This window comes from Natrix helvetica (genome assembly GCF_964273705.1).
Source record: "Natrix helvetica genome assembly, chromosome: 5".
Lineage (NCBI taxonomy): Eukaryota > Metazoa > Chordata > Lepidosauria > Squamata > Natricidae > Natrix > Natrix helvetica.
The window spans coordinates 153,314,504-153,334,024 of record NC_138551.1 but is presented as its reverse complement, the minus strand read 5'-3'; the positions used below and the strand labels follow the sequence as shown (position 1 = coordinate 153,334,024).

The 19,521-nt window shown below is 49.7% G+C and overlaps 1 protein-coding gene across 3 annotated transcripts; it reads left to right on the top strand.

Annotated features, from left to right (window-relative positions):
- The first annotated feature begins 542 nt into the window (after window positions 1–542).
- Window positions 543–17,993, top strand: GPR153 (G protein-coupled receptor 153). 3 transcript variants are annotated; one of them, XM_081954036.1, is made up of 7 exons: window positions 543–842; window positions 2,240–2,373; window positions 8,738–9,278; window positions 10,056–10,485; window positions 12,048–12,237; window positions 12,575–12,759; window positions 13,232–17,993. In XM_081954036.1, exons 3-7 carry the CDS (start codon window positions 8,923–8,925, stop codon window positions 14,033–14,035), a joined length of 1,965 nt encoding a protein of 654 aa, XP_081810162.1. In that variant the 5' UTR covers window positions 543–842; window positions 2,240–2,373; window positions 8,738–8,922; the 3' UTR covers window positions 14,036–17,993. The 3 variants fall into 3 exon arrangements, with proteins under 3 accessions (XP_081810162.1, XP_081810161.1, XP_081810163.1); XM_081954035.1 differs by lacking the exon at window positions 2,240–2,373; XM_081954037.1 differs by lacking the exons at window positions 543–842; window positions 2,240–2,373 and adding an exon at window positions 8,478–8,496.
- Window positions 17,994–19,521: the final 1,528 nt, after the last annotated feature.

Sequence of the window (19,521 nt, the reverse complement as noted above, 5' to 3'; positions counted from 1 at the left end):
AGGAGGAAAAAGAGGGAAGGAAAGGTGGAAGAGAAAGGGAAAGAAGCAAGGGAGAGAGGGAAGGAAGGAAGGGGGTCAAAGGAGGGAGGGAGAGGAGGGAAGGAAAAATAGGAAGGAGGGAGAGAGGAAAGGAAGGAGGAAAAAGGGGGAAGAGAGGAAGGGGAAGGAAAGGAATAGAAGGGGGAAGAGGCAAGGGAGGAAGGGAGCGGAGGAAAGGAAGGAAAAAAGATAAAAAGTAAGAAGGCTGGAGGAAGGAAAGAAAGGGAGGGAGAGAAGGCGGGAGGAAAGAAAGGAGGAAACAAGGAAGGAGAAGAAGGAAGCCCCATTCAATCTTTCCTTTGAAAGATGAAGTTGCAGACCCCAACAGCCCCGCCCTCTCTCCCCCTCCCCGCCTTTGCCCCGCCAGCCCAGCCCCGCTGCGGATGATGGGAGCCGCAGTCCTTCCCCCTCGGCCAGCCCGCCCCCCTTCCTCCCGCCTCCTCCCTCAAGCGGGGAGGGGCCACCGGCGGCCTCCCCTCCCCCAGACCCCCGGAGGAGGAGGAGGAGGGCTGTGGGGGGTGGGCGAGTGGAGCCCCTCCTCGGCCAGAAAGACCCGCAGCCAGGCTGCCCTCCAGCGGCCGGAGGGTCTCCAAGGCGCGCCTCCTCCTCCCACCCCCGGGAGGGTCTCCATGCTGCGGGAGGGGCCGGGCTCTCTCGCAGGGAAGGGGAGGGGAGGCTTAGCCGAGCCGCAAGCATGCGCTGGCCCGCCCCGGACCCGCCCAGCCCCGGCCAGCCGAGCAGGAGCGCAGGCAGCGGCGCTGGAGCCGGCGGGGCGCAGAGGAACGGAGCGCACCTTCGCTCAGGTGAGTCCCCGCGACCAAAGGCGCCCGCGGGCGCCACCCTCGAGCTCTTTCGCCCTCTCCCCCTCCCCGCAGGGCGGCAGCAACTGGCCCCTCCCTCTCCGCCCTCCCCAACGGGGATCCCCCCACGTCATCCTCCAACTGGGAGCCCCCCCTCCTGCAGGGGGGGGGCGCCAAGCGCGCTCCGCCCCAGAAGGTTGCAAATGAAGCGCTTCCCTCTCCCTCCCTCCCTATCTATGCAGCCTCTCTCTCTCTCTCTCTCTCTTTCTTTAAGTTTGCCCCCCCCACCCGCCCTTTTGGGGGGGCGCTCTGCCCCCTCCCCCCAAATGCATTTTGTGCCCCCCCTCTTCCACTCCCCTGAGGGGGGGAAGGCGCCCTCTCCAGGATTGCAAAAATAATACTAATAAGGGGAGGGGGTCCAATCCAGTGTAAATTCCGCTGCAGATTCTCTTACATAAAGCTTTGGGTCGGGGCTGGGCTGCGGTGGGGAAGCGCCTCTGCTCCACGGAGGGGGTGTGGACAAGGCGACCCCCCTCCCTTACAGAACGCCCCCTTTTTCAATCCCCCTCCCCTCCCTTCTTTTTCTCCCCCCATCCCACCCACTCTCCCTCCTATGCATCCCTGTGGCTTTGGGAGGATCTAATCGACCCTTTGGAGTTTCCTGCATTTGGGGAGGGGGCGAACAAAGGATGCTGTGGGTGCGGAGCGTGGCGCATGGGATCGGGAGTACAGCCCTTGCAACAGCTGGGGGTTTAATCCAGGGAGGGGGACCCGTGTGGGTGGGGAGGGGGTTTCATTTCAGCATTGGAGAAAAGTACTTTCGGTTAATCGGATGGCCTGGATGCAGAGGGGATGGGACTCCATGCCAGGTTTGGGGGGGGGACCCCTAGGAGTCCCCGAAACACTTTCAGGGTCGTCCCGTTTCCCCCCCTCCATGTCAAACCCACCAACTTTTTAACCTTTCTCCCTTTTTAATGTCTAATGAATGCGCTCAATATGGATAGACAGAAGACCCTTCCCACCCCTCCTGTCAATCAACGCTGGGTTACTTTGGAGACCCCAATACTTTGAGAAACCTCTGGGGCTCCCCCCCCCCATCCCTGTTTTAGAGGCAACGGTGGCTGGGCAGCCTCCAGAGCACCTGTGGGTAGGCAGGTAGAGTGCTCCTGCTTGGGGAGGATTCACCAGGGATCGGTAAGCAGAAAGGGGGAGGAGGGAGAAAGAGGCTTTTGGGGTGAGCAAAGCAAGGTTTAAGGGGAGGGGGCTGATATTCGGACCACCACCCCTTCCCTGCATGGCTTAATCCAAGTCCAAATTTGCTGTTGAATATTTTTTATTTCACTTTATTTTTTTTATTTTTTAAAAAGCACTTTCTGCACTTTTTTTCTGGAAGGAGGGAGGCCTCGACTTACGACCCCCGTTGGAACCCAACAGTTTTCTGTGGCTAAGCGAGACAAGGGTTGAGTGACTTTGGCCACAGTTTACAACTCTTCTCGCTCCGGTCGTTAAGTGAGTTGTCGCAGCCATGAAGCGGGTAACACGGTTGTTAAATGAATCCGGCGTTGCTCGTCGGGAAGGTTGCCAAAGGGAGATCGCATAACCCCGGGACTCTGAGGCCGTCATAAATATGAGTCAGTTGCCGAGGGTGTGATTTTTTTTGATCTCGTGATCATGGGGGAGGCTGCGACGGTCGTAAGTGTGAAAAAATGATCCTGTTGCTTTTTTTAGGGCCGTTGCAACATTGAATGGTCACTAAGTGAATCATTGTAAGTCAAGGACTTCCTGTATTCATTTATTGTCTTTTGGTGAAGCAGGTTGTTGGTATCCACGGATGAATCACAGGCAGTCCTCATTGTACGACCACAATTGAGTCTGAAATTCCTGTTGTTAAGCAAAACAGTTGCGAAGTGAGTTTTGCCTGGTTTCGTGACCACTTTTGTAAGCGAATCACGGCTGTTGTTAAGCGAATCACGGCTGTTGTTAAGCGAATCTGCCTTTCCTGCTTGCCAGGAGGTTGCAAAAGGGGATTGTGTGACACACACACACACACCCCGGATAGTGCGCCCGTCATAACTCTGAGCTAGTGGCTAAGCATCTGAATGTTGACCTCGTAACCCTGGGTATACGGCAGTGGTTGTAAGTGCGAGGACTGGTTCTAAGTCGCTTTTTTCAGTGTCGTCGTAGCTTCGAAGCAGTCGCTGAACGAAAACTACTATCTGAAACTATACATTTTGATGGGCAATTATAACCATCCTAGCCCATTCCCACATTTCAATGTGAAATTATTCCTTTATTTCATTTTACGTATACAGGCATGTCCTTGACTTACAACCATTCATTTAGTGACCGTCCGGAGTTACGACGGCACTGGGGGAAAAAAGTAACAGGACTGGATTTTTCAAACTTACGACCGTCGCAGTAACCCCCCTAGCGATGGGATCATTGATGACTCGCCTTTATGACGGTTGCAGCGTCCCTGGGGTCATGCGATCCCCTTTTGCGACCGTCCAATAAGCAAACTCAATCTGGGGAAGCCAGTTTCACTTAACAACCGTGGGACTAACTTAACAATGGCAGCAATTCACTTAACAACTGTGCCAAGAAAGGTTATAAGACGTGGCAAAACTCACTTTGACAGTTGTCTGGCTTAGCGACAGAAATGTGGGGCTCTTGCGGTCGTAAGTGGAGGACTTTCGTACACTTCCTCTTTCCTCACCGTCCGTCTCCCTCGGAATTTTTGGGGGCTCAATCCAGGTTTGCCCATCGAAATGATGTCCCGGTGCTTGGAAGCCGTTCGGGTCTGGATGGGGGACAACAGACTCAGACTCAACCCCTCCAAGACTGAGTGGCTGTGGCTTCCGGCGCCCCGGTTCAACCAGTGGGTTCCATCGCTGGCCATAGGGGGCGAACAACTGCCCCCCGTGGAACGGGCGCGCAATTTGGGCATCCTCCTTGATGCCCGGCTGTCGATGGATGACCATGTGGCAGCCGTGGCAAGGGGGGCGTTCCACCAGGTTCGCCTGGTGCGCCAATTGCGCCCCCTATTGGATCGGGACGCCTTACGCACTGTCACTCATGCGCTGGTGATGTCTCGCCTGGACTACTGCAATGCTCTCTACATGGGGCTCCCCTTGAGATGCACCCGAAGACTACAGCTAGTTCAGAATGCGGCCGCGTGGGCCATCATGGGAGGGACAAGATACTCCCATATAACACCACTCCTGCGCGAGCTGCACTGGCTGCCTGTGGTTTTTCGGGTGCGTTTCAAGGTGTTGGTTACTATCTTCAAAGCGCTCCATGGCACGGGACCTAGTTACCTGCAGGATCGCATCTCACCTCATACATCCCTGCGACCAATCCGCTCTCACAGGGAGGGACTCCTCCGGGTGCCGTCCACTAAGCAGTGTCAACGGGCAGCGCCTAGGAGTAGAGCCTTCTCTGTGATGGGCCCAACCCTCTGGAATGACCTCCCCCCCCCCCATATTAGAACTACCACCGACCTCCGCTCCTTCCGACAGAAGCTTAAGACCCACCTGTTCCAGTTAGCTGGCTTAACCGATTCATAGTCCCATTTACCTCCTGGCAAACATCTTATTGGGCAGTTTTTAAGGGTATTTTAATGTTTATTTGTATTTTATTTTATATATTGTACAGTCTACATCCTACCTCCTCCGCGTACCTATTTGTATATTTGTATATTGAATGTATATCTATATTTTGTATTATACTGTTTTAACATGACTGTACACCGCCCCGAGTCCTGTTTAGGAAAGGGCGCGGTTTAAAAATTTAATTAAATAAATAAATAAATAAGGTTGTTTGTAGCCCAAATTCTCAGCCAGACCAGGGGAAGCCGGACCGGATAGGCGAAGTTGTGCACAAATAATCACACATTGCCGACTCCTCTTTCCGTCACAAAAATCCCCAAGCCTGGAATTACAATCAAGGTGTGACTCCCACACACTTGTGTTGTGTTTTCAGGAGCCGCTCCTCACAACCCCTGGGCTAATTGTGACTCAGCCTGTGTTGCAGTTGGGTGGAAATTATGTCACAGCAGGATTGATTCTGGATTTATAGCCGAATGCGGTGCAGAGGTCATCTAGTCTGACCCCCGCTGTGAGCTTGTCGGTGTGTGTGTGTGTGTGTGTGTTGGGCTTAGTGGGTTGTGTGAAGCCCCTTGGCAAGGAGAGAGGGAGCCCAATTTGGCAGGGCTTCTGTGCGACAAACTGAAGCCGTTTGGAATCGTTTTCTTTTTGTAAAAAAAGGAGAGTAGTCCTCAAGCATTCCTTTTTAAAAAAAATAACAGGTAGTCCTCGACTTACGAACATTCATTTAGCCAACGTTCAAAGTTACGACGACGCTGGAGAAGGGGTCTTATGACTGACTATCATGCCTTAAAAAACGTTTCTTTGCAATGCAGCCAACTCGACATGCAGCCACTCGTTTAGCGGCCGTTCGAACTTACAGCGGCTCAGATAAAAATGACTTTAAAAAGAGATAAAAGTCATCACATCGGGCACGACTCCCTGAGCCACCGCCTTGCTTAGCAATGGAAATTCTGCCTTTGATTGTGGTCGTAAGTCAAGGACTATCTATATTGTTGTCCTTGAAAGTAAAAAAAAGCACAGTCCTTTTTTTTTTTTTAAAGAAAAGAAAAGTTATTTATTTTCCCGGTTGGAGCCCAGCTTTTCCTCCTGCTTAATCTACCCGCATCTGAGCACTTTTATTCCTGCTGTTTTCAACCAACTGGGCTAATAAACCACGAGGAAGATCTTCACCCGTGGCTTAAAATGGCTGTGCCAACCGAAAAAACAGAGCTGGCTTAGTTGTCGCTCCCAATTAAATCTGAAACCGGCTTCCGTTGTATTTTTTTGGCACTTTTCTCCCGACGCTGGAAAAGCTGCCGGCTTTTTACACGGATGCTGTGCAAGGCTGCCATCCGAGAGAGAGAGAAAGAGAGAGAGAGGGAGAGAGGAAGGGATGGAATGAGACAGAGAGAGAGGATAGATACGTAGGTAGATAAGTAGAGCGAGAGAAAGACTAGATAGATAGTTTAGATAGATAGATGATAGATAGATAGATAGATAGATGATAGATGATAGATAGATAGATAGATAGATAGATAGATAGATAGATAGATAGATAGATGGATGAGAGAGAGAGAAGGTGATAGAGATGGAAAGAAAGGAAAAATAGATGACGGACAGCTAGAATAGGTGTGTGTGAGAGAGGAGAGACATGGAGAGAAAGAAGGGAGAAAATAGGGTTGGATAGAGTTGATAGAGATGATAGATAGATGATAGATAGATAGATAGATAGATAGATAGATAGATGATAGATAGATAGATAGATAGATAGATGATAGATGATAGGTAGGTAGGCAGGATGGATGGATGATAGATAGATAATAGATATAGATGTAGGTAGATAGATAATGATAGGTAGGTAGGTGAGAGAGAGAGAGAGAGAGAAAGATAAGATGGGTGGATGGATGGATAGATAAAAGAAGAGAGAGAAAGAGAGAGAGAGATTGCCTTTAGGGGGAGGATTTGAACTTGGGGCCAGCTGCCTTCTCACAGCCTATTATTCCTAAACCAGAGATTACATTCTGGCCCAGACCCCAAATCAGCAAATGCAGCACAGGGCGTAATGCTATTAATTATACGGAACACAAATTAAAATTTAATCCGAATGGAAGCTAAACCTACCGCTGCTTTTTATCTATTTGGAAATAAAACCCACGTCCTTCCATTTCATGGCAGTTTGCAGGGAGGTCAGCCTGAACCCAAGTCACGGTGGCTCCTTCAGGAAACTGGGATTAAAACCCACCCGCCAGATGTGCTAAGGTTCCATCTCGGTCTGATTTAGAAAAACAGATCCTGACCTTTGTTTAAACACGGAAAGCAGATTCTTTTTTGAAAAGGAAAATAGAGGGTGAAAAATGCGGATGGGAGAAAATTGGGGGGCTGATTTTGCTTCAGATTTTTTTTTTAGAACACAGATGGTCCCCAATTTACAACAGTTAATTTAGTGATCGTTCAAAGTTAGAACAGCACCGGGGGGGGGGGGGGAGGAATTGAAAAAGGAATTCACACTTAACGACAGTTGCACCTGATCACATGATCGAAATTCAGACGCTCGGCCATCGACTCGTATTTATGACGGTTGCCGGGCTCTCTCTTAAATGTGAACCAGCAGCTGAGCATTTGAATTTTGATCACGTGACCGCAATGGTCGTAAGTGTGAAAAAACGGTCCTTTCCGTGGTGTTGTAACTTTGGTGCATCATTAAATGAACGGTTGCAATGCGACTGTTTGTATTCCCTAAGACTCGTCTTAAATTCTCTTTTGCTGAAAAAAAAAACAGTGGCCTGTAACCGATCCTCGCACTTATGACGAAGCGTCCCCAGCAGTCATATAATCAGAATGAGGACACTTAGCAACCGGCATGAATTTATCCCAGGGTCATGTGATCACCATTTGAGACCAACCCCTCAAGCGGGGGTCCGACAAGCAAAGGGGGCGAAGCCAGGTTTGCCAAATGACTACATGATTCGCTTAGCGACACATTGCAACCACCGCAGAAAAGTGTTGTGGCCTGTCGGCCACCGGCCCCTCCAGCAGCCAAATCGGAGGAGGAGGAGGAGGCGTGGGAGTGAGGGTCAGCCTCAAGGCAAGCTGAGAGCTCCGAGGGGGAAGAGGGAATGGAGCTGGCAGAGAGGGGGTGGGGGGGCGGAGCCTGGAACGTCCGTCAGCCCTCCGATGGAGAGCCAACAGCCCCCAGCTCTGGAGGTGGCTGATGAAGAAGAGGAGGAACAGCTGGGTCCAGTGCCTGACGCACAGATGCACAGAAGGCAGAGAGGAGAGGAGGGCAGTGGAAATCTATGGGCCGGTCCTCAGGACGGAAAAGCCACTGCTGCAAACGAAGCCCCACCCTACCTCTGGGGATCAAAGTCAGGGGGCGGAGATGAATAGATGCAGCAGACAACTATTCATCTTCCGGACAGGCAGCGAAACTGTTTCCCGGGGCTTTATTCCTTTATTCCTAATAAAGGAATATTTTGAGTTCACTTCAGAGGATTTGTTGTGTTGGGGGGGGAGCTGAATCGAAACAAAAAGTTTGCAAAACCTGCAGTGACTCCTCTAACGACTGTGTTGCTTACTTCCAGCTCCCACTCTGGTCGTACATTGAGGACTGCCTGCATGCAATTTTTTTGAGGGTGGGGGATGTTTTTTTAAAAAAAAACCTCCCCCCAAGATGGTTTTCTTCCCCCAAGCGGAGAGAATAAACATGGTATCGGAGGAGAGCAAGTTCTATTTCTGTCCGTTTCTCTCTGCAAATTCCTTGGAGAATTGCCTTTGTTGTTTTGGTTGGAGCTATCAAAAGACTCCAGCCAATCAAGGAATATTATTCCTCCGGGCTGTTGCTTTTTCCCCCCCCCCTCCCCATTTTTTGGGAAATGCAACGCTTTTATTATTATTTTTAAACGGGGGGGAAAAAAAGAACGACATTTTTAGTTAGCCTCCGTTACGGCTGCCAGAAAGGTGGCAGAGGAAACGTTCAATCGGGAGAAATATTTCTTCGGCGGTTGGAAGGCATTTCATTTTCCCCACCATGGTTGGAGAAGGCAAGGGCGGGAATGCAGAAACGATGAGAAGTATTATTGAACGAATAAGAATTTCATATATAGCTTTTTTTTTTCATGTTGTACATTGCATTATTATATATGTAATGTATATTGATATAGTTTAGTATTGCATTATGCTACACTACATTATTCTTATTAAAATAATAAAAACCAAATCAAATAATGGTACAGAATGCAATGAAATTAAAAAATACAATGACGTTAAAAGATTAAATTAATTAAATGAAATTGGGTGGCCCTTCCCTTCCAGAAACATGGGGCACCACACCGCGTCCGTCAAACCCCGCTTGTCGCTGCGCAGGTGGGGGGCGCCCCCTCCTCTGACCCACCCCTGATGGCGCTGCCTCTCCAGTAGGATGCCTCCCCTGCCCGTCGTCTTCCTGGCTCACCATCCTCACCTGACCTCCCCGGCTGGCAGCCGCCCCGCCCTCCATCATGAACCGCGAACGGACCCTGCACAACAATGCGGTGGCCTGGCTGGTGTGCTCGGGCCTGGCGGTGCTGGCCAACGCTTGGGGCATCCTGAGCGTCAGCGCCAAGCAGAAGAAATGGAAGCCGCTGGAGTTCCTCATCTGCACCCTGGCGGGGACTCACATCTTGAACATCGCCGTGCCCATCACCATGTACTCGGTCGTCCAGCTGCGCCAGCGGCACTCGGACTACGAGTGGAACGAGGGCCTCTGCAAAGTCTTCGTCTCCACCTTCTACACCTTGACGCTGGCCACCTGCTTCTCCGTCACCTCGCTGTCCTATCACCGGATGTGGATGGTCCGTTGGCCAGTTAACTACAGGTGGGACCTCGGGGTGGGGGGGTGGGAGGCGGGGTCGTTGAGGGGGGGGTTGGTGGAAGAGGAGGAGGAGAAGTGCTGAGGAGGCCACCGTGAGCTCCTGAACAAAATGGCGGGATGTGGATCCAAGGGATTAGGTAGATGAAATTTTCTGAGATAGATCTACCTGTCCTGCAATCATCTATCCATGCATTGACCCATCCATCTATTCATCTGCCCATCCATTTCTTCAAACACCCAACTCTTCAAACCTTCATCTGTCTGTCCGTCCATCCTTCCATCTGTCCATTCACTCATCCATCTCTCTATCCATCTATCTGAATCCTTTCATCTGTCCATCCACCCATCTTTTCATCTCTTTGGCCTGTCATCTGTCCATCCATCCATCCATCTATATATCTGTCTATCCATCTATCTCTGCATCCTTTCATCTGTCCATCCACCCATCCATCCATTTCTCCGTCCATCTTTCCATTTGTCTATCCATCCGCCTATCGTTCCATTCATCTATTCATCCATCCATCTATCGGACTCCCTGAATTCCGTAGCTACCCATGCTGGTTTTCATTTGTTTCCTCCCACTCGCTAGAGCAGGGCGATCGCAGAGGAAGGGACCACAAGAGAGTAAGCAATGAATACAATGAGGAGGATGCACTTGGGTTCCCATCAACCAATTCTAGGAACTGAAGTCCACAAAAGGGGCCAAGCTTGGAGACCCCTGACCTCACTGGTAGAGGGACTCCTGGCCAATCCTGGGGGGGGTCTTTTCCCTTCCTGCAGGTTAAGCAATACCAAGAAGCAAGCAGTTCACACCGTGATGGGCATCTGGATGGTCTCCTTCATCCTTTCGACGCTGCCCGCCGTGGGCTGGCACGACACCACCGAGCGGTTCTATGCCAGCGACTGCCGTTTCATCGTGACGGAAATCGGCCTGGGCTTCGGGGTCTGCTTCCTGCTCCTCATCAGCGGCAGCGTGGCCATGGGGGTGGTCTGCGTGGCCATCGCCCTCTTCCAGACCTTCTCCATCCAAGCTGGCAACAACCAGGACAAGAACAAGTTCAACGTGCCCACCATCGTGGTGGAGGACGCCCAGGGCAAGCGCCGCTCCTCCATCGACGGATCCGAACCCGTCAAGACGTCTCTGCAGATCACTTACCTGATCACCGGCATTGTTTTCCTCTACGATTTCCTGATGGGATTTCCTGTCTTGGTAAAACTGGCGGCAGAAGTGGGATGGCTGCGGTTGCTGACAACCGACTAACGGAGGGTGGGGTTATTTGGACGCAGGCATTGGTGGCCGGAGCAGAGAAAAACCCCGTGCCTCCTGCCAGAGAGACACGAGATAAGACAGTAGATGGATGGATGGATGGATGGATGGATGGATGGATGGATGGATGGATGAATTGATTAGATAGGTGGATGGATGGATTGGGTGGATGGATGGATAGATGGATTGGGTGGATGGATTGGGTGGATGGATGGATGGATGGATGGATGGATGGATGGATGGATGGATTGGGTGGATGGATGGATGGATGGATAGATTGGATGGATGGATGGATGGATGGATGGATGGATAGAGAGATAGGTGGATGGATGGGATAGATGATGGATGGATGGATGGATGGATGGATGGATGACAGATGGATGGATGAGATAGGTAGATAGATGACATGATGGATGGAAGGATGGATGGATAGAGAGGTGGATGGATGGATAGATAGATGATAGATAGATGGGTGGGTGGGTGGGTGGGTGGGTGGATGGATGGATAGAGAAGTGGATGAATGGATGGGATAGATAGATAGATAGATAGATAGATAGATAGATAGATAGATAGATGATAGATAGATAGATAGATAGATAGATAGATAGATAGATAGATAGATGATAGGTGACAGATGGATGGATGAGATAGGTAGATAGATGACATGATGGATAGATGGATGGATGGAAGGATGGATGGATAGAGAGATAGGTGGATGGATGGATAGATGGATGGATAGATGACGGATGGATGAGATAGGTAGATAGATGACATGATGGATGGATGGATGGATGGATGGATGGATGGATGGATGGATGGATAGAGAGATAGGTGGATGGATGGATGGATTAGATAGATAGATAGATAGATAGATAGATGATAGATAGATAGATAGATAGATAGATAGATAGATAGATAGATAGATAGATAGATAGATAGATAGATGACATGGATGGATGGATGGATGGATGGATGGATGGATGGATGGATAGAGACAGATAGACAGACAATATATAGATAGGTTAGATAAGAGAGAAAGGTAGGTAGATAAATGGATGGATGTGGGTGGAAGGATGGATAATTAGGGGAGAGAAAAAAGAAAGAGAGAATCTATAGCCTCCCTTATTGTTTAGATTGATTCAATCTCAGTCGATTGGAGATAAAAGCCAGCTGGGTCACCTTGGGCCACTTACTTTCTCCGCCCAGCCCACCTGGCAGGGCGGTTGTTATGTGTGAAGGAGGAGGAGGAGGAGGAGGAGGAGGAGGAGGAAAGAGTATTAGGTCTATTTACCACCTTGACGTGTTTATAAAAAATGAGGAAGGAAAGAAGGAAGGAAGGAAATAGAAGAGGAGAGAAGGGAAAAGGAAGGAAATAGAGGAGAGAAGGGGAAAAGGGAAGGGAAAGGGGGAAAGAGAAAGGATATTAGAAGTGATCATTGATTCATAATTCCAGCCTGTCTCCTTTATCAGAATGGATTGGACATCTTCCTCTCTCTGCCCTTCAGGTGGTGAGTTTCGCCAGCCTGAAGTCGGACGTTGCCTACGACTGGATGGTTCTGTGTATCGTCTGGTGCTCCGTTGCCCAGTCCCTCCTCCTCCCCTTGTTCCTTTGGGCCTGCGACCGCTACCGGGCCGACGTCCGCTCCGTCTGGGAGAAGTGCGTGGCCATCATGTCCAACGATGACGGCGGGGAAGGTAAGCGTGCGGCGCCCAGTGGCGGTGTCCCTCCAGGACAGGCGGTGGCCCTCCGCTACACCTCAGGACAGGTGCTCCCAGCTTTGGAGACGGGGAGAAGAGACACGGCCAACGGAATGGTTAGATAAGAGACCGCGTAGCCCTCAGCTGCATAACGGGTGGATAAGTTTCCCTAGTTTCTCCGGCGGTAATGGCCATGGCGGAAGACTTGTACTTTCAGGACTTGAAACATTCTTGTCGTGGGAACTGGGACGATGTGGTAGTGGAGCAATGTGCTAGAGACACACTGCCTCTCACTTTTTATCTTCCGTCCTCTCCTGTCTACCCGGGACCAAAGAGACCAGCTTGGAACGGCCGATTCCCGCAGAGGCAATGTACTCGCAACCCTATCCCGACAACCTCTCCGGCGACGTTCTCACGGTGGACCAGATCGCCAGCTATGACCTGTCAGCCCTGGAGCGGGGGATCCCTCAGGTCTATGCCGCCAAGCCAGCCCCGGAGGACAAAATGCAGTATCTCCAGGTGAGCAGGTTGGGCTTTTGGGAACGATGGGAAGACGCCACGCAAAGGTTGGATGGTCTTTGTCATTTCCGTAGCGAGCCAAAAGGAAGCCCGTTCCCACGAGATCGGTCCTCCCCCTGTTATTGACCCCAATCAGGGGTAAAATCCTCCTGGTTCAGCCGAACCAGAAGGGACGATTGGCATCTGTTCTCTGAACTGGTGGCAGAAATCCCTGGTGGCCCCGCCCGCGCCCGCCTGGTTGCCCTGTCGACACTCACCTCTTCCTTGGTCTTCTGGTCCAACCTCCTGTTCAAGTAGGAGACCCTCTACCATTTCAGACAAATGGTTGTCCAATCTCTTCTTGAAGGCCTCCTGCGATGGAGCACCCACCACCTCTGGAGGAAAGCCATTCACTGTTCTTCCACAAGGTAGAATATTGAAATTAAAAATAAATAAATTAAATGATGGTGTTTCTTCCTCGGCTCTCCCGCAGGTCCCTCCCACCAGGCGTTTCTCGCACGACGAAACTGAGATTTGGACCACCAGCCAGATTTCGGCCTACTTTCAGCATTGGATGGCAGGAGAGGACATCACCGCTGAATTGGCAAGCCTGCTCCTCCCTCAGCCTCGATACGACCGGCGGAGGACCAGCGTCCTCTCCTACCAGGAGGAACGCCGCCCGCACCGAAAGCGCAGGAAGTCCGCCGAGAGCCCGTTATCCCTCAAGCCCTTCTCGTGCGAAGACATCCACCGGCAGGGAGGCTACAAGTGCTTTAGTAAAGAGGACGTGATGGACTTCACGGATGGGCCCAGCCCCCGTCGTACCCTGAGGAGACCTCCAGTGCGCTCGGCCTCCGTCTCTCTCCTCCCAGATGCCTTTCCCCGCCGTTCCACCGCCACGGTTCTCCGGGACTTCCCTTTGGCCACTTTCGAACGAGAGCCTCAAGTTTTGCGAAGCATCTCAGTCCAGGGACGAGGGACTTCTCTGACGGTACCGGTCTCTCTCCCGGCCCAGGAGGACACACGGATCCTCTTCCCCAAAGGGAGCTTGGACATGCCTTGCCACGAACAGATTCATGTGGAACTCTGCGAGAGTCCCGGGACGGAGGATTGTCCGATGATCAGGAGTTGCTCCAAGACCGAATGTTTCCGGACAGGTCTGAGTCCTTCCTGGAGAGGCCAAGACGATCTTCAGAAAAACGGAAGCAAAGGTAGCACGAGCAGTTTCTTGAGCTCACCTTCGGCTTCCTCGGGATACGTCACATTCCACTCGGATTCGATTAGCTCGGCCTCGTAGACACCGGAGTAGCTGGGATCGCTTCGTACGCATCTCTTCCAGAAGGTTTCGGCTAGCTCGTCGTGGGATAACTCAAGACCATTTGAGACTGCGTTTTAATCATTCCGCTCGGTGACTTTACGATGGGTGGCCACGTTTTTGTTGAAATTTTTGTAACTCCCGTATTTCTGCAATGACTTGCTTTTGTTATTATGGGCCACGGTTCCGTCGAAATGAACTTTTGTATCGAGTCGTCCCGTTCAGCTTCCAGATTTGTTTCTCACTCGACGGGGCTTCCTCCTGGATGCGGTCCGGATTTGGTAACGGGAACTGGACACAGCACCAAAGAACCTTCTTCATCTTGTCTCTCGTCCTGGTTGTCAAGATCAGGAGAGAGAGAGAGAGGTTAAGCAGGATGCTTCCGAGAGCAACCTTGCAAGAAAAGCACTTCGAATCCAGACGGGTCATATCTCAGCTCGGGGCGAGAGAGGGTAAAGTTCTCCTCTCTTCCTTTTCTACTGCAAGAACCCACACAGCTCGTCCAAAATTGACGGACTTTTTGGCTTGGTTCGTTTTTCTAATCATCTCACGTCCTCTCCAAGAACTTTCCTAGGTAGATGTTAAGTGTGCATGTCTTTGGGTATTGATCCTTCTCTCTTGGAGCACGGCCGTGGGAGGAAGCCGTTGCCAAAAAGAGCCGAGTTTCCCTCTAAAAAAAACCTGGGCAGGGTACGTGCTCCAACTTTTCCCGTCCTTGTTCTACATTCCAAGAGGCCCCCTCTGCGAGCAACGAGGTAGTGGGTGAGACCCGCGTGTGGTCCGTTATTCTGAAATAGTGTCACGTTCATGGGGTCCGTTATTCCAGAATAATGCCCCGTGGATGTGGTCCGTTATTCCAAAATAGTCTCATGTGCTTGGGGTCTTTTATTCTGGAATAGTGTCGCATTCATGTGGTCTGTTATTCTGCAATCATGTTGCATGCACGGGGGTCCGTTATTCCAGAATAGCGTCAACGTTGGGAATGGGACAAACTGGTTGTTTGCAAAAAATATATATATTGAGGGTTTCTCTCAGGAGCAAAATTTAAGTCCGATCCAGGAAAAACCCCATTGGGTTTGTTCCCTAGCCCCTTAAGCAAGAAAACCCATCACCCTACCTCCTGTTCTGTGCCAAAGCCTCGCCCCACATCCTGCACGGAGCCACAGCCCCATGACCTCCTACAGGATGCAGAAACGGGAGAGGAGGAGGAGGAGGAGGAAGCTTGCGCTAAAAATTTGCAGCTTTCCTTTCGCAGCATCTCCCTCGAGCAATACAAGAAATGGTGCAATCCCTGCAGAAGGGGCTGCCCTGACCCACATCCAGTGGAGTTGCTTCCCTATATAATGGGGGGGGGAGGGGGGGAATGCATGGATCACATCAGATCCAGCTTTGTGGGGAACTTTTTAGGGCTGTTAAAGCTCCTTATTGTATACTAGGGGACACAACATTTATTTTTTCTCCTGCGTTGCGACAAAGTGTTCTTCCCCGCCTCGCACCCTCCCTGCGCCTTTCTTCTCTAGGGTTCCCATGTTGGGGCATTCAGGAAACCCCATCCTCTTTTCCCCCCTCCCCCACCAGATGTTTAACATCTGGCCAGTTCAGCGCAGGCTCAAGGGAGTGGATTTTTCTGCCCAGGTAGGTATTTGCATGTTCTTTGATTGAAAATAAAATCAGCGCCTGGAGAGAAAGGGAGAGTAGAGAGCAACGGTTGCTAATATTATACAAGACCTTCGCCTTTTTCATTTCATTTGTAGGCTGTCCTGAATTAAGGAGCTACCTGCACCCAAACGTCCAGCTTTAGTGTCTTCTGAGCACACAACTTTTCTGTATTTTTACCGAGCAATTCACAAAAAAGTGAATTGTTCTCCTGTTCAGGGACAGTTTGCTATTTTGGACAAGAAGGGAGATCTCTCCATGCAATCCAATTTTTAAACATTTATGCTGAGGTTATGGTGGCCTTGGGAAGACACACACACACACACTCAAAGGCCAGTTTACACATTTTAAAACCCAAACAATTTTTTTTTAATTTGTGGGTTCCTGGGCTCCGACACCCCAAAAGCCGAGTTTCCCAATGGGATTCTATAAAGCGACCACCAAACTGTAGGAAGTGGGAATTTACAAAAGAAAAAATGTAGACGAAGGCAATAAGAATTTTTTTCTACTCCATAAACACGTTTTATCTAAAGTGGGTATCACGTCCATGTCAAATCTACACAAATTGTGCCATTTCCATTGTTCTGGGCTTTTTAAATTTTTAAATCACACTTTTCTCCTTAGGCCTGGTTACCTTTCACTCTGTTTAACGTCTAAAGTCTTGAATTATGACCAATGCAAAAATTGGCACCCTCTGTTCCTCTCCCTAAAAGCAAAAAGGCAGAACAAGGCTAGATTTAAAAACCAAATTTAATTCTGTTTTCCGTAGCTTGGAATGACATCGAAACTTGATGTGGGTTTGTCTATCAACCTGTAATTTTCAATTTTGCAATTGAAAATGAGTGGACTTCAACTCCCAGAATTCCCCAGGCAGCCATGCTCATTTTATTTTTCACCCACTCCCTTCCCAGAGAGCAGAGAGAAGATTGCAGTGGAAGGGATTATAGGAGAGTAAGGGCTGGCTGGGGACTTCTGGGAGTTGAAGTCCACTCTCGTTCTGCAGCTATCCAGTTTAGATGCATCCTTCTGAAAACTCCCAAATATTCCTGATGCGAAAACAACCTCTAGTGTCTTTATCCTTGTAGACTGCCACTAAATATGGAAGCTCAATTTCCTCAATTCTATTATTATAAAACTCTTTACATCTCCAAGCGGGAAGTGAGCTGTATAATATCTATGCAGAATGTACAATCAGGCACTAACGTTTTACCAAAAAAACCAACAACCCAGTAAGCCAACTGGTTTACTTAAGCCAAGATGGAGTTGCCACTTTTAACCAGGATTATTTGAAAAAGCCATTGTTATAAGCCCACCTGCCATCATGATCAACCCCGCCAGATGGAAAGAAACATGCTCCAAACTCATCCTGTGAGCGAAAGAGAAAAGAACAGCCTAATCGTTCGTTTCTTGTTTGAGAAACTAGACAGGTTTCTAGCCCTCATGAGAGGATGAGGATGCGTCTAACTTGCACAATAACCCGCTATGAAAGGGAACCACACAATGCAAGAACGCACCAGGAATGATGGACGGTACCTCTTGAGAGCAGTTGAGGGAGAAAATGGGTAATTTTTTAAAAAATTAATTTAAAAAATTTAATTTTTAAAAACTTTCATGGCAGCTCCTAACATTGCCAATGGCTTCCATGCCCACCGTCTCAAATCTCACCTCCCTGCAAACAACAACATCAAAAGCAAAACAATAAAATAAAGAATATTGTGCCTTTTTTAAAAGGGGTTTTCAAAATTAACTACCCTGGCCATTTTGGGATTCCCAGAGGTCATCCAACCAGCCAGAGGTTTTGGACTTCTTTTACACCGAAGGAGGGTGGGATATTGGGGTTGGGGAGCTGTTGAACCCTTTGTTGTACTGTATCTTTATATATCTTTCTGGGGTCATAAGGCAATACTTTTTATTTATTTTATTGGGGTGTGTGGCATTTCCAGACTTTTGGAAGCCCTGTCATTTGTTCTGCGACTTCCAACTTTTGGGGTGATACTTTGTACCCCTGTTTTTTCCTCTCTGGTATCTAAGTGGGTGTTTGCTCCGTCTTCGATATAACCCTGCTCCCCCCTAAACAGTTTTTCTGGGGGTGCTATATATATATATATATTTCTAGAACACGTCCCAGAGGACTTTGGTCTTCAGCCAGAACACGTTTTCTTCACAGCGGTTTTTTTTTGTTCCCAAACTCTTTGTAGCCTGCTCTCTTTCTCTCTTTTTTAAGTATTTGGACCTCTTGAGGATTTCTTCCTGTAAAAAAAAGTTGAATTAAAAATTTAACAAGAAAAGCCGCCTCGTCTGTCATTCATTTTCTTCCCGAGGGTCGGGGTAATTTTTAATTCAAAATTTTTGTGGAGAGCAGGATTTTCATAACCTTGGCGACTTTTAAGATTGGCCGACTTCAACTCACATCATTTCCTGGTGATAGATAACACGAGCCTTTTTTACGCCTGTCCCTCTTGCATGCCCTGCTTACTCTCTTTTAATCCCTTCCGCTGCGATCTCAGAATTCAGGCCTGGCTGGGGAATTCTGGGAGTTGAAGTCCACACATCTTAAAGGTGTCAAGGTTGAAAGACGCTGCTCTACATGTTGGCTGCCTCACTTTGGAACAGGTAAAAAAAGGCAATTGACTAGCAAGAGAGGAACATCTGGCCATTTGGGGGGTTGTAGCACCATCTGGTGGTCACATCAATGCAGCACTCCAAAGTAAGGCATTTGAGCACACTCATCGCCAATCTATAAAATGAAATGACTCTCATTTAGTGACCGTCCAAAGTTACGACAACTGGAAAAAAGTGACTTGGGACCAATTTTCTCCCATAGGACCACTGTGCTCATGCGATCAAAATCTGCTGGTTCTTGGCCCAAGAGGCACCTGAAAGCCATCTAGCCGAGCCTCATGAGCTGTCTGTGGTGCAGAAGACTCCAGACCCCAAATTTCTCCCCATTGTCTCAACGAGCAATAAAATCACTGGCTGAAATTGCTTTGGATTTTCATATGGAGAAAACTTAAGACGTTTCCATCGAATAGGGGGGAAGGGGTGCAGTCTGGGGGGAGGGAAATGGGATTTGGGGTCTTTTATTTCCCATTGAGAAGGGACGCACAGTGGCTAAGACACTGAGCTTGTCCATCAGAAAGATGATGGGCGGTTCGAATCCCAAGCACCGCGTAACTGAGGGAGCTCCCGTGACTTGTCCCAGCTTCTGCCAACCTTGTCGTTCGAAAGCAGGTAAAAAATGCAAGTAGAAAAATAGGAACCACCACCTTTGGTGGGAAGGGAACAGCGTTCCGTGCGCCTTCGGGAGTTGAGTCATGCCGGCCACATGACCACGGAGACGTCTTCGGACAGCGCTGGCTCTTCGGCTTTGGAACGGAGATGAGCAGCACCCCCTAGAGTCAGGAACAACTGGCACAGATGTATGTGAGGGGAAACTTTATCTCTACCTGTTTATTTCCCCTTGGGCACTTAAATGCTGGACTGGAGGCTGCTGCAGTGCTGGATCCCTGCTGTAGGCTGGGGTTGGTCTAGATGACCTCTAAGCTCCCCCTGATCCATTTCTCTTTTAATGATTCTAGGCCGGCAGTGGCTCCTGCAGCTCCCCAGGCAAGGGGGACTGAAAGCAGGTAAGGGGGTCCCACTCCAACCACAGGCTGAATGAGGGGCATCACACACGGGGGGGGGGGGGGCACTAGGGACCGCAACCTCTAAATGCCAATAGTGTTAATGCAGCCAGTTAGCCAGGCTGCCTAACATCGCCCAACCCTCCAGACTTGCTGGAAAGCCCCTCCAGTTTGCTAAAGGACTCCAAC

Bases quoted from the DNA above. Each gene is read 5' to 3' on its own strand.
- GPR153 (XM_081954035.1), top strand. From the start codon at position 8,923: ATGAACCGCGAACGGACCCTGCACAACAATGCGGTGGCCTGGCTGGTG. The intron at 9,279-10,055 runs GTGGGACCTCGG...CCCTTCCTGCAG, and splicing joins CGTTGGCCAGTTAACTACAG to GTTAAGCAATACCAAGAAGC. The intron at 12,238-12,574 runs GTAAGCGTGCGG...CCGGGACCAAAG, and splicing joins CAACGATGACGGCGGGGAAG to AGACCAGCTTGGAACGGCCG.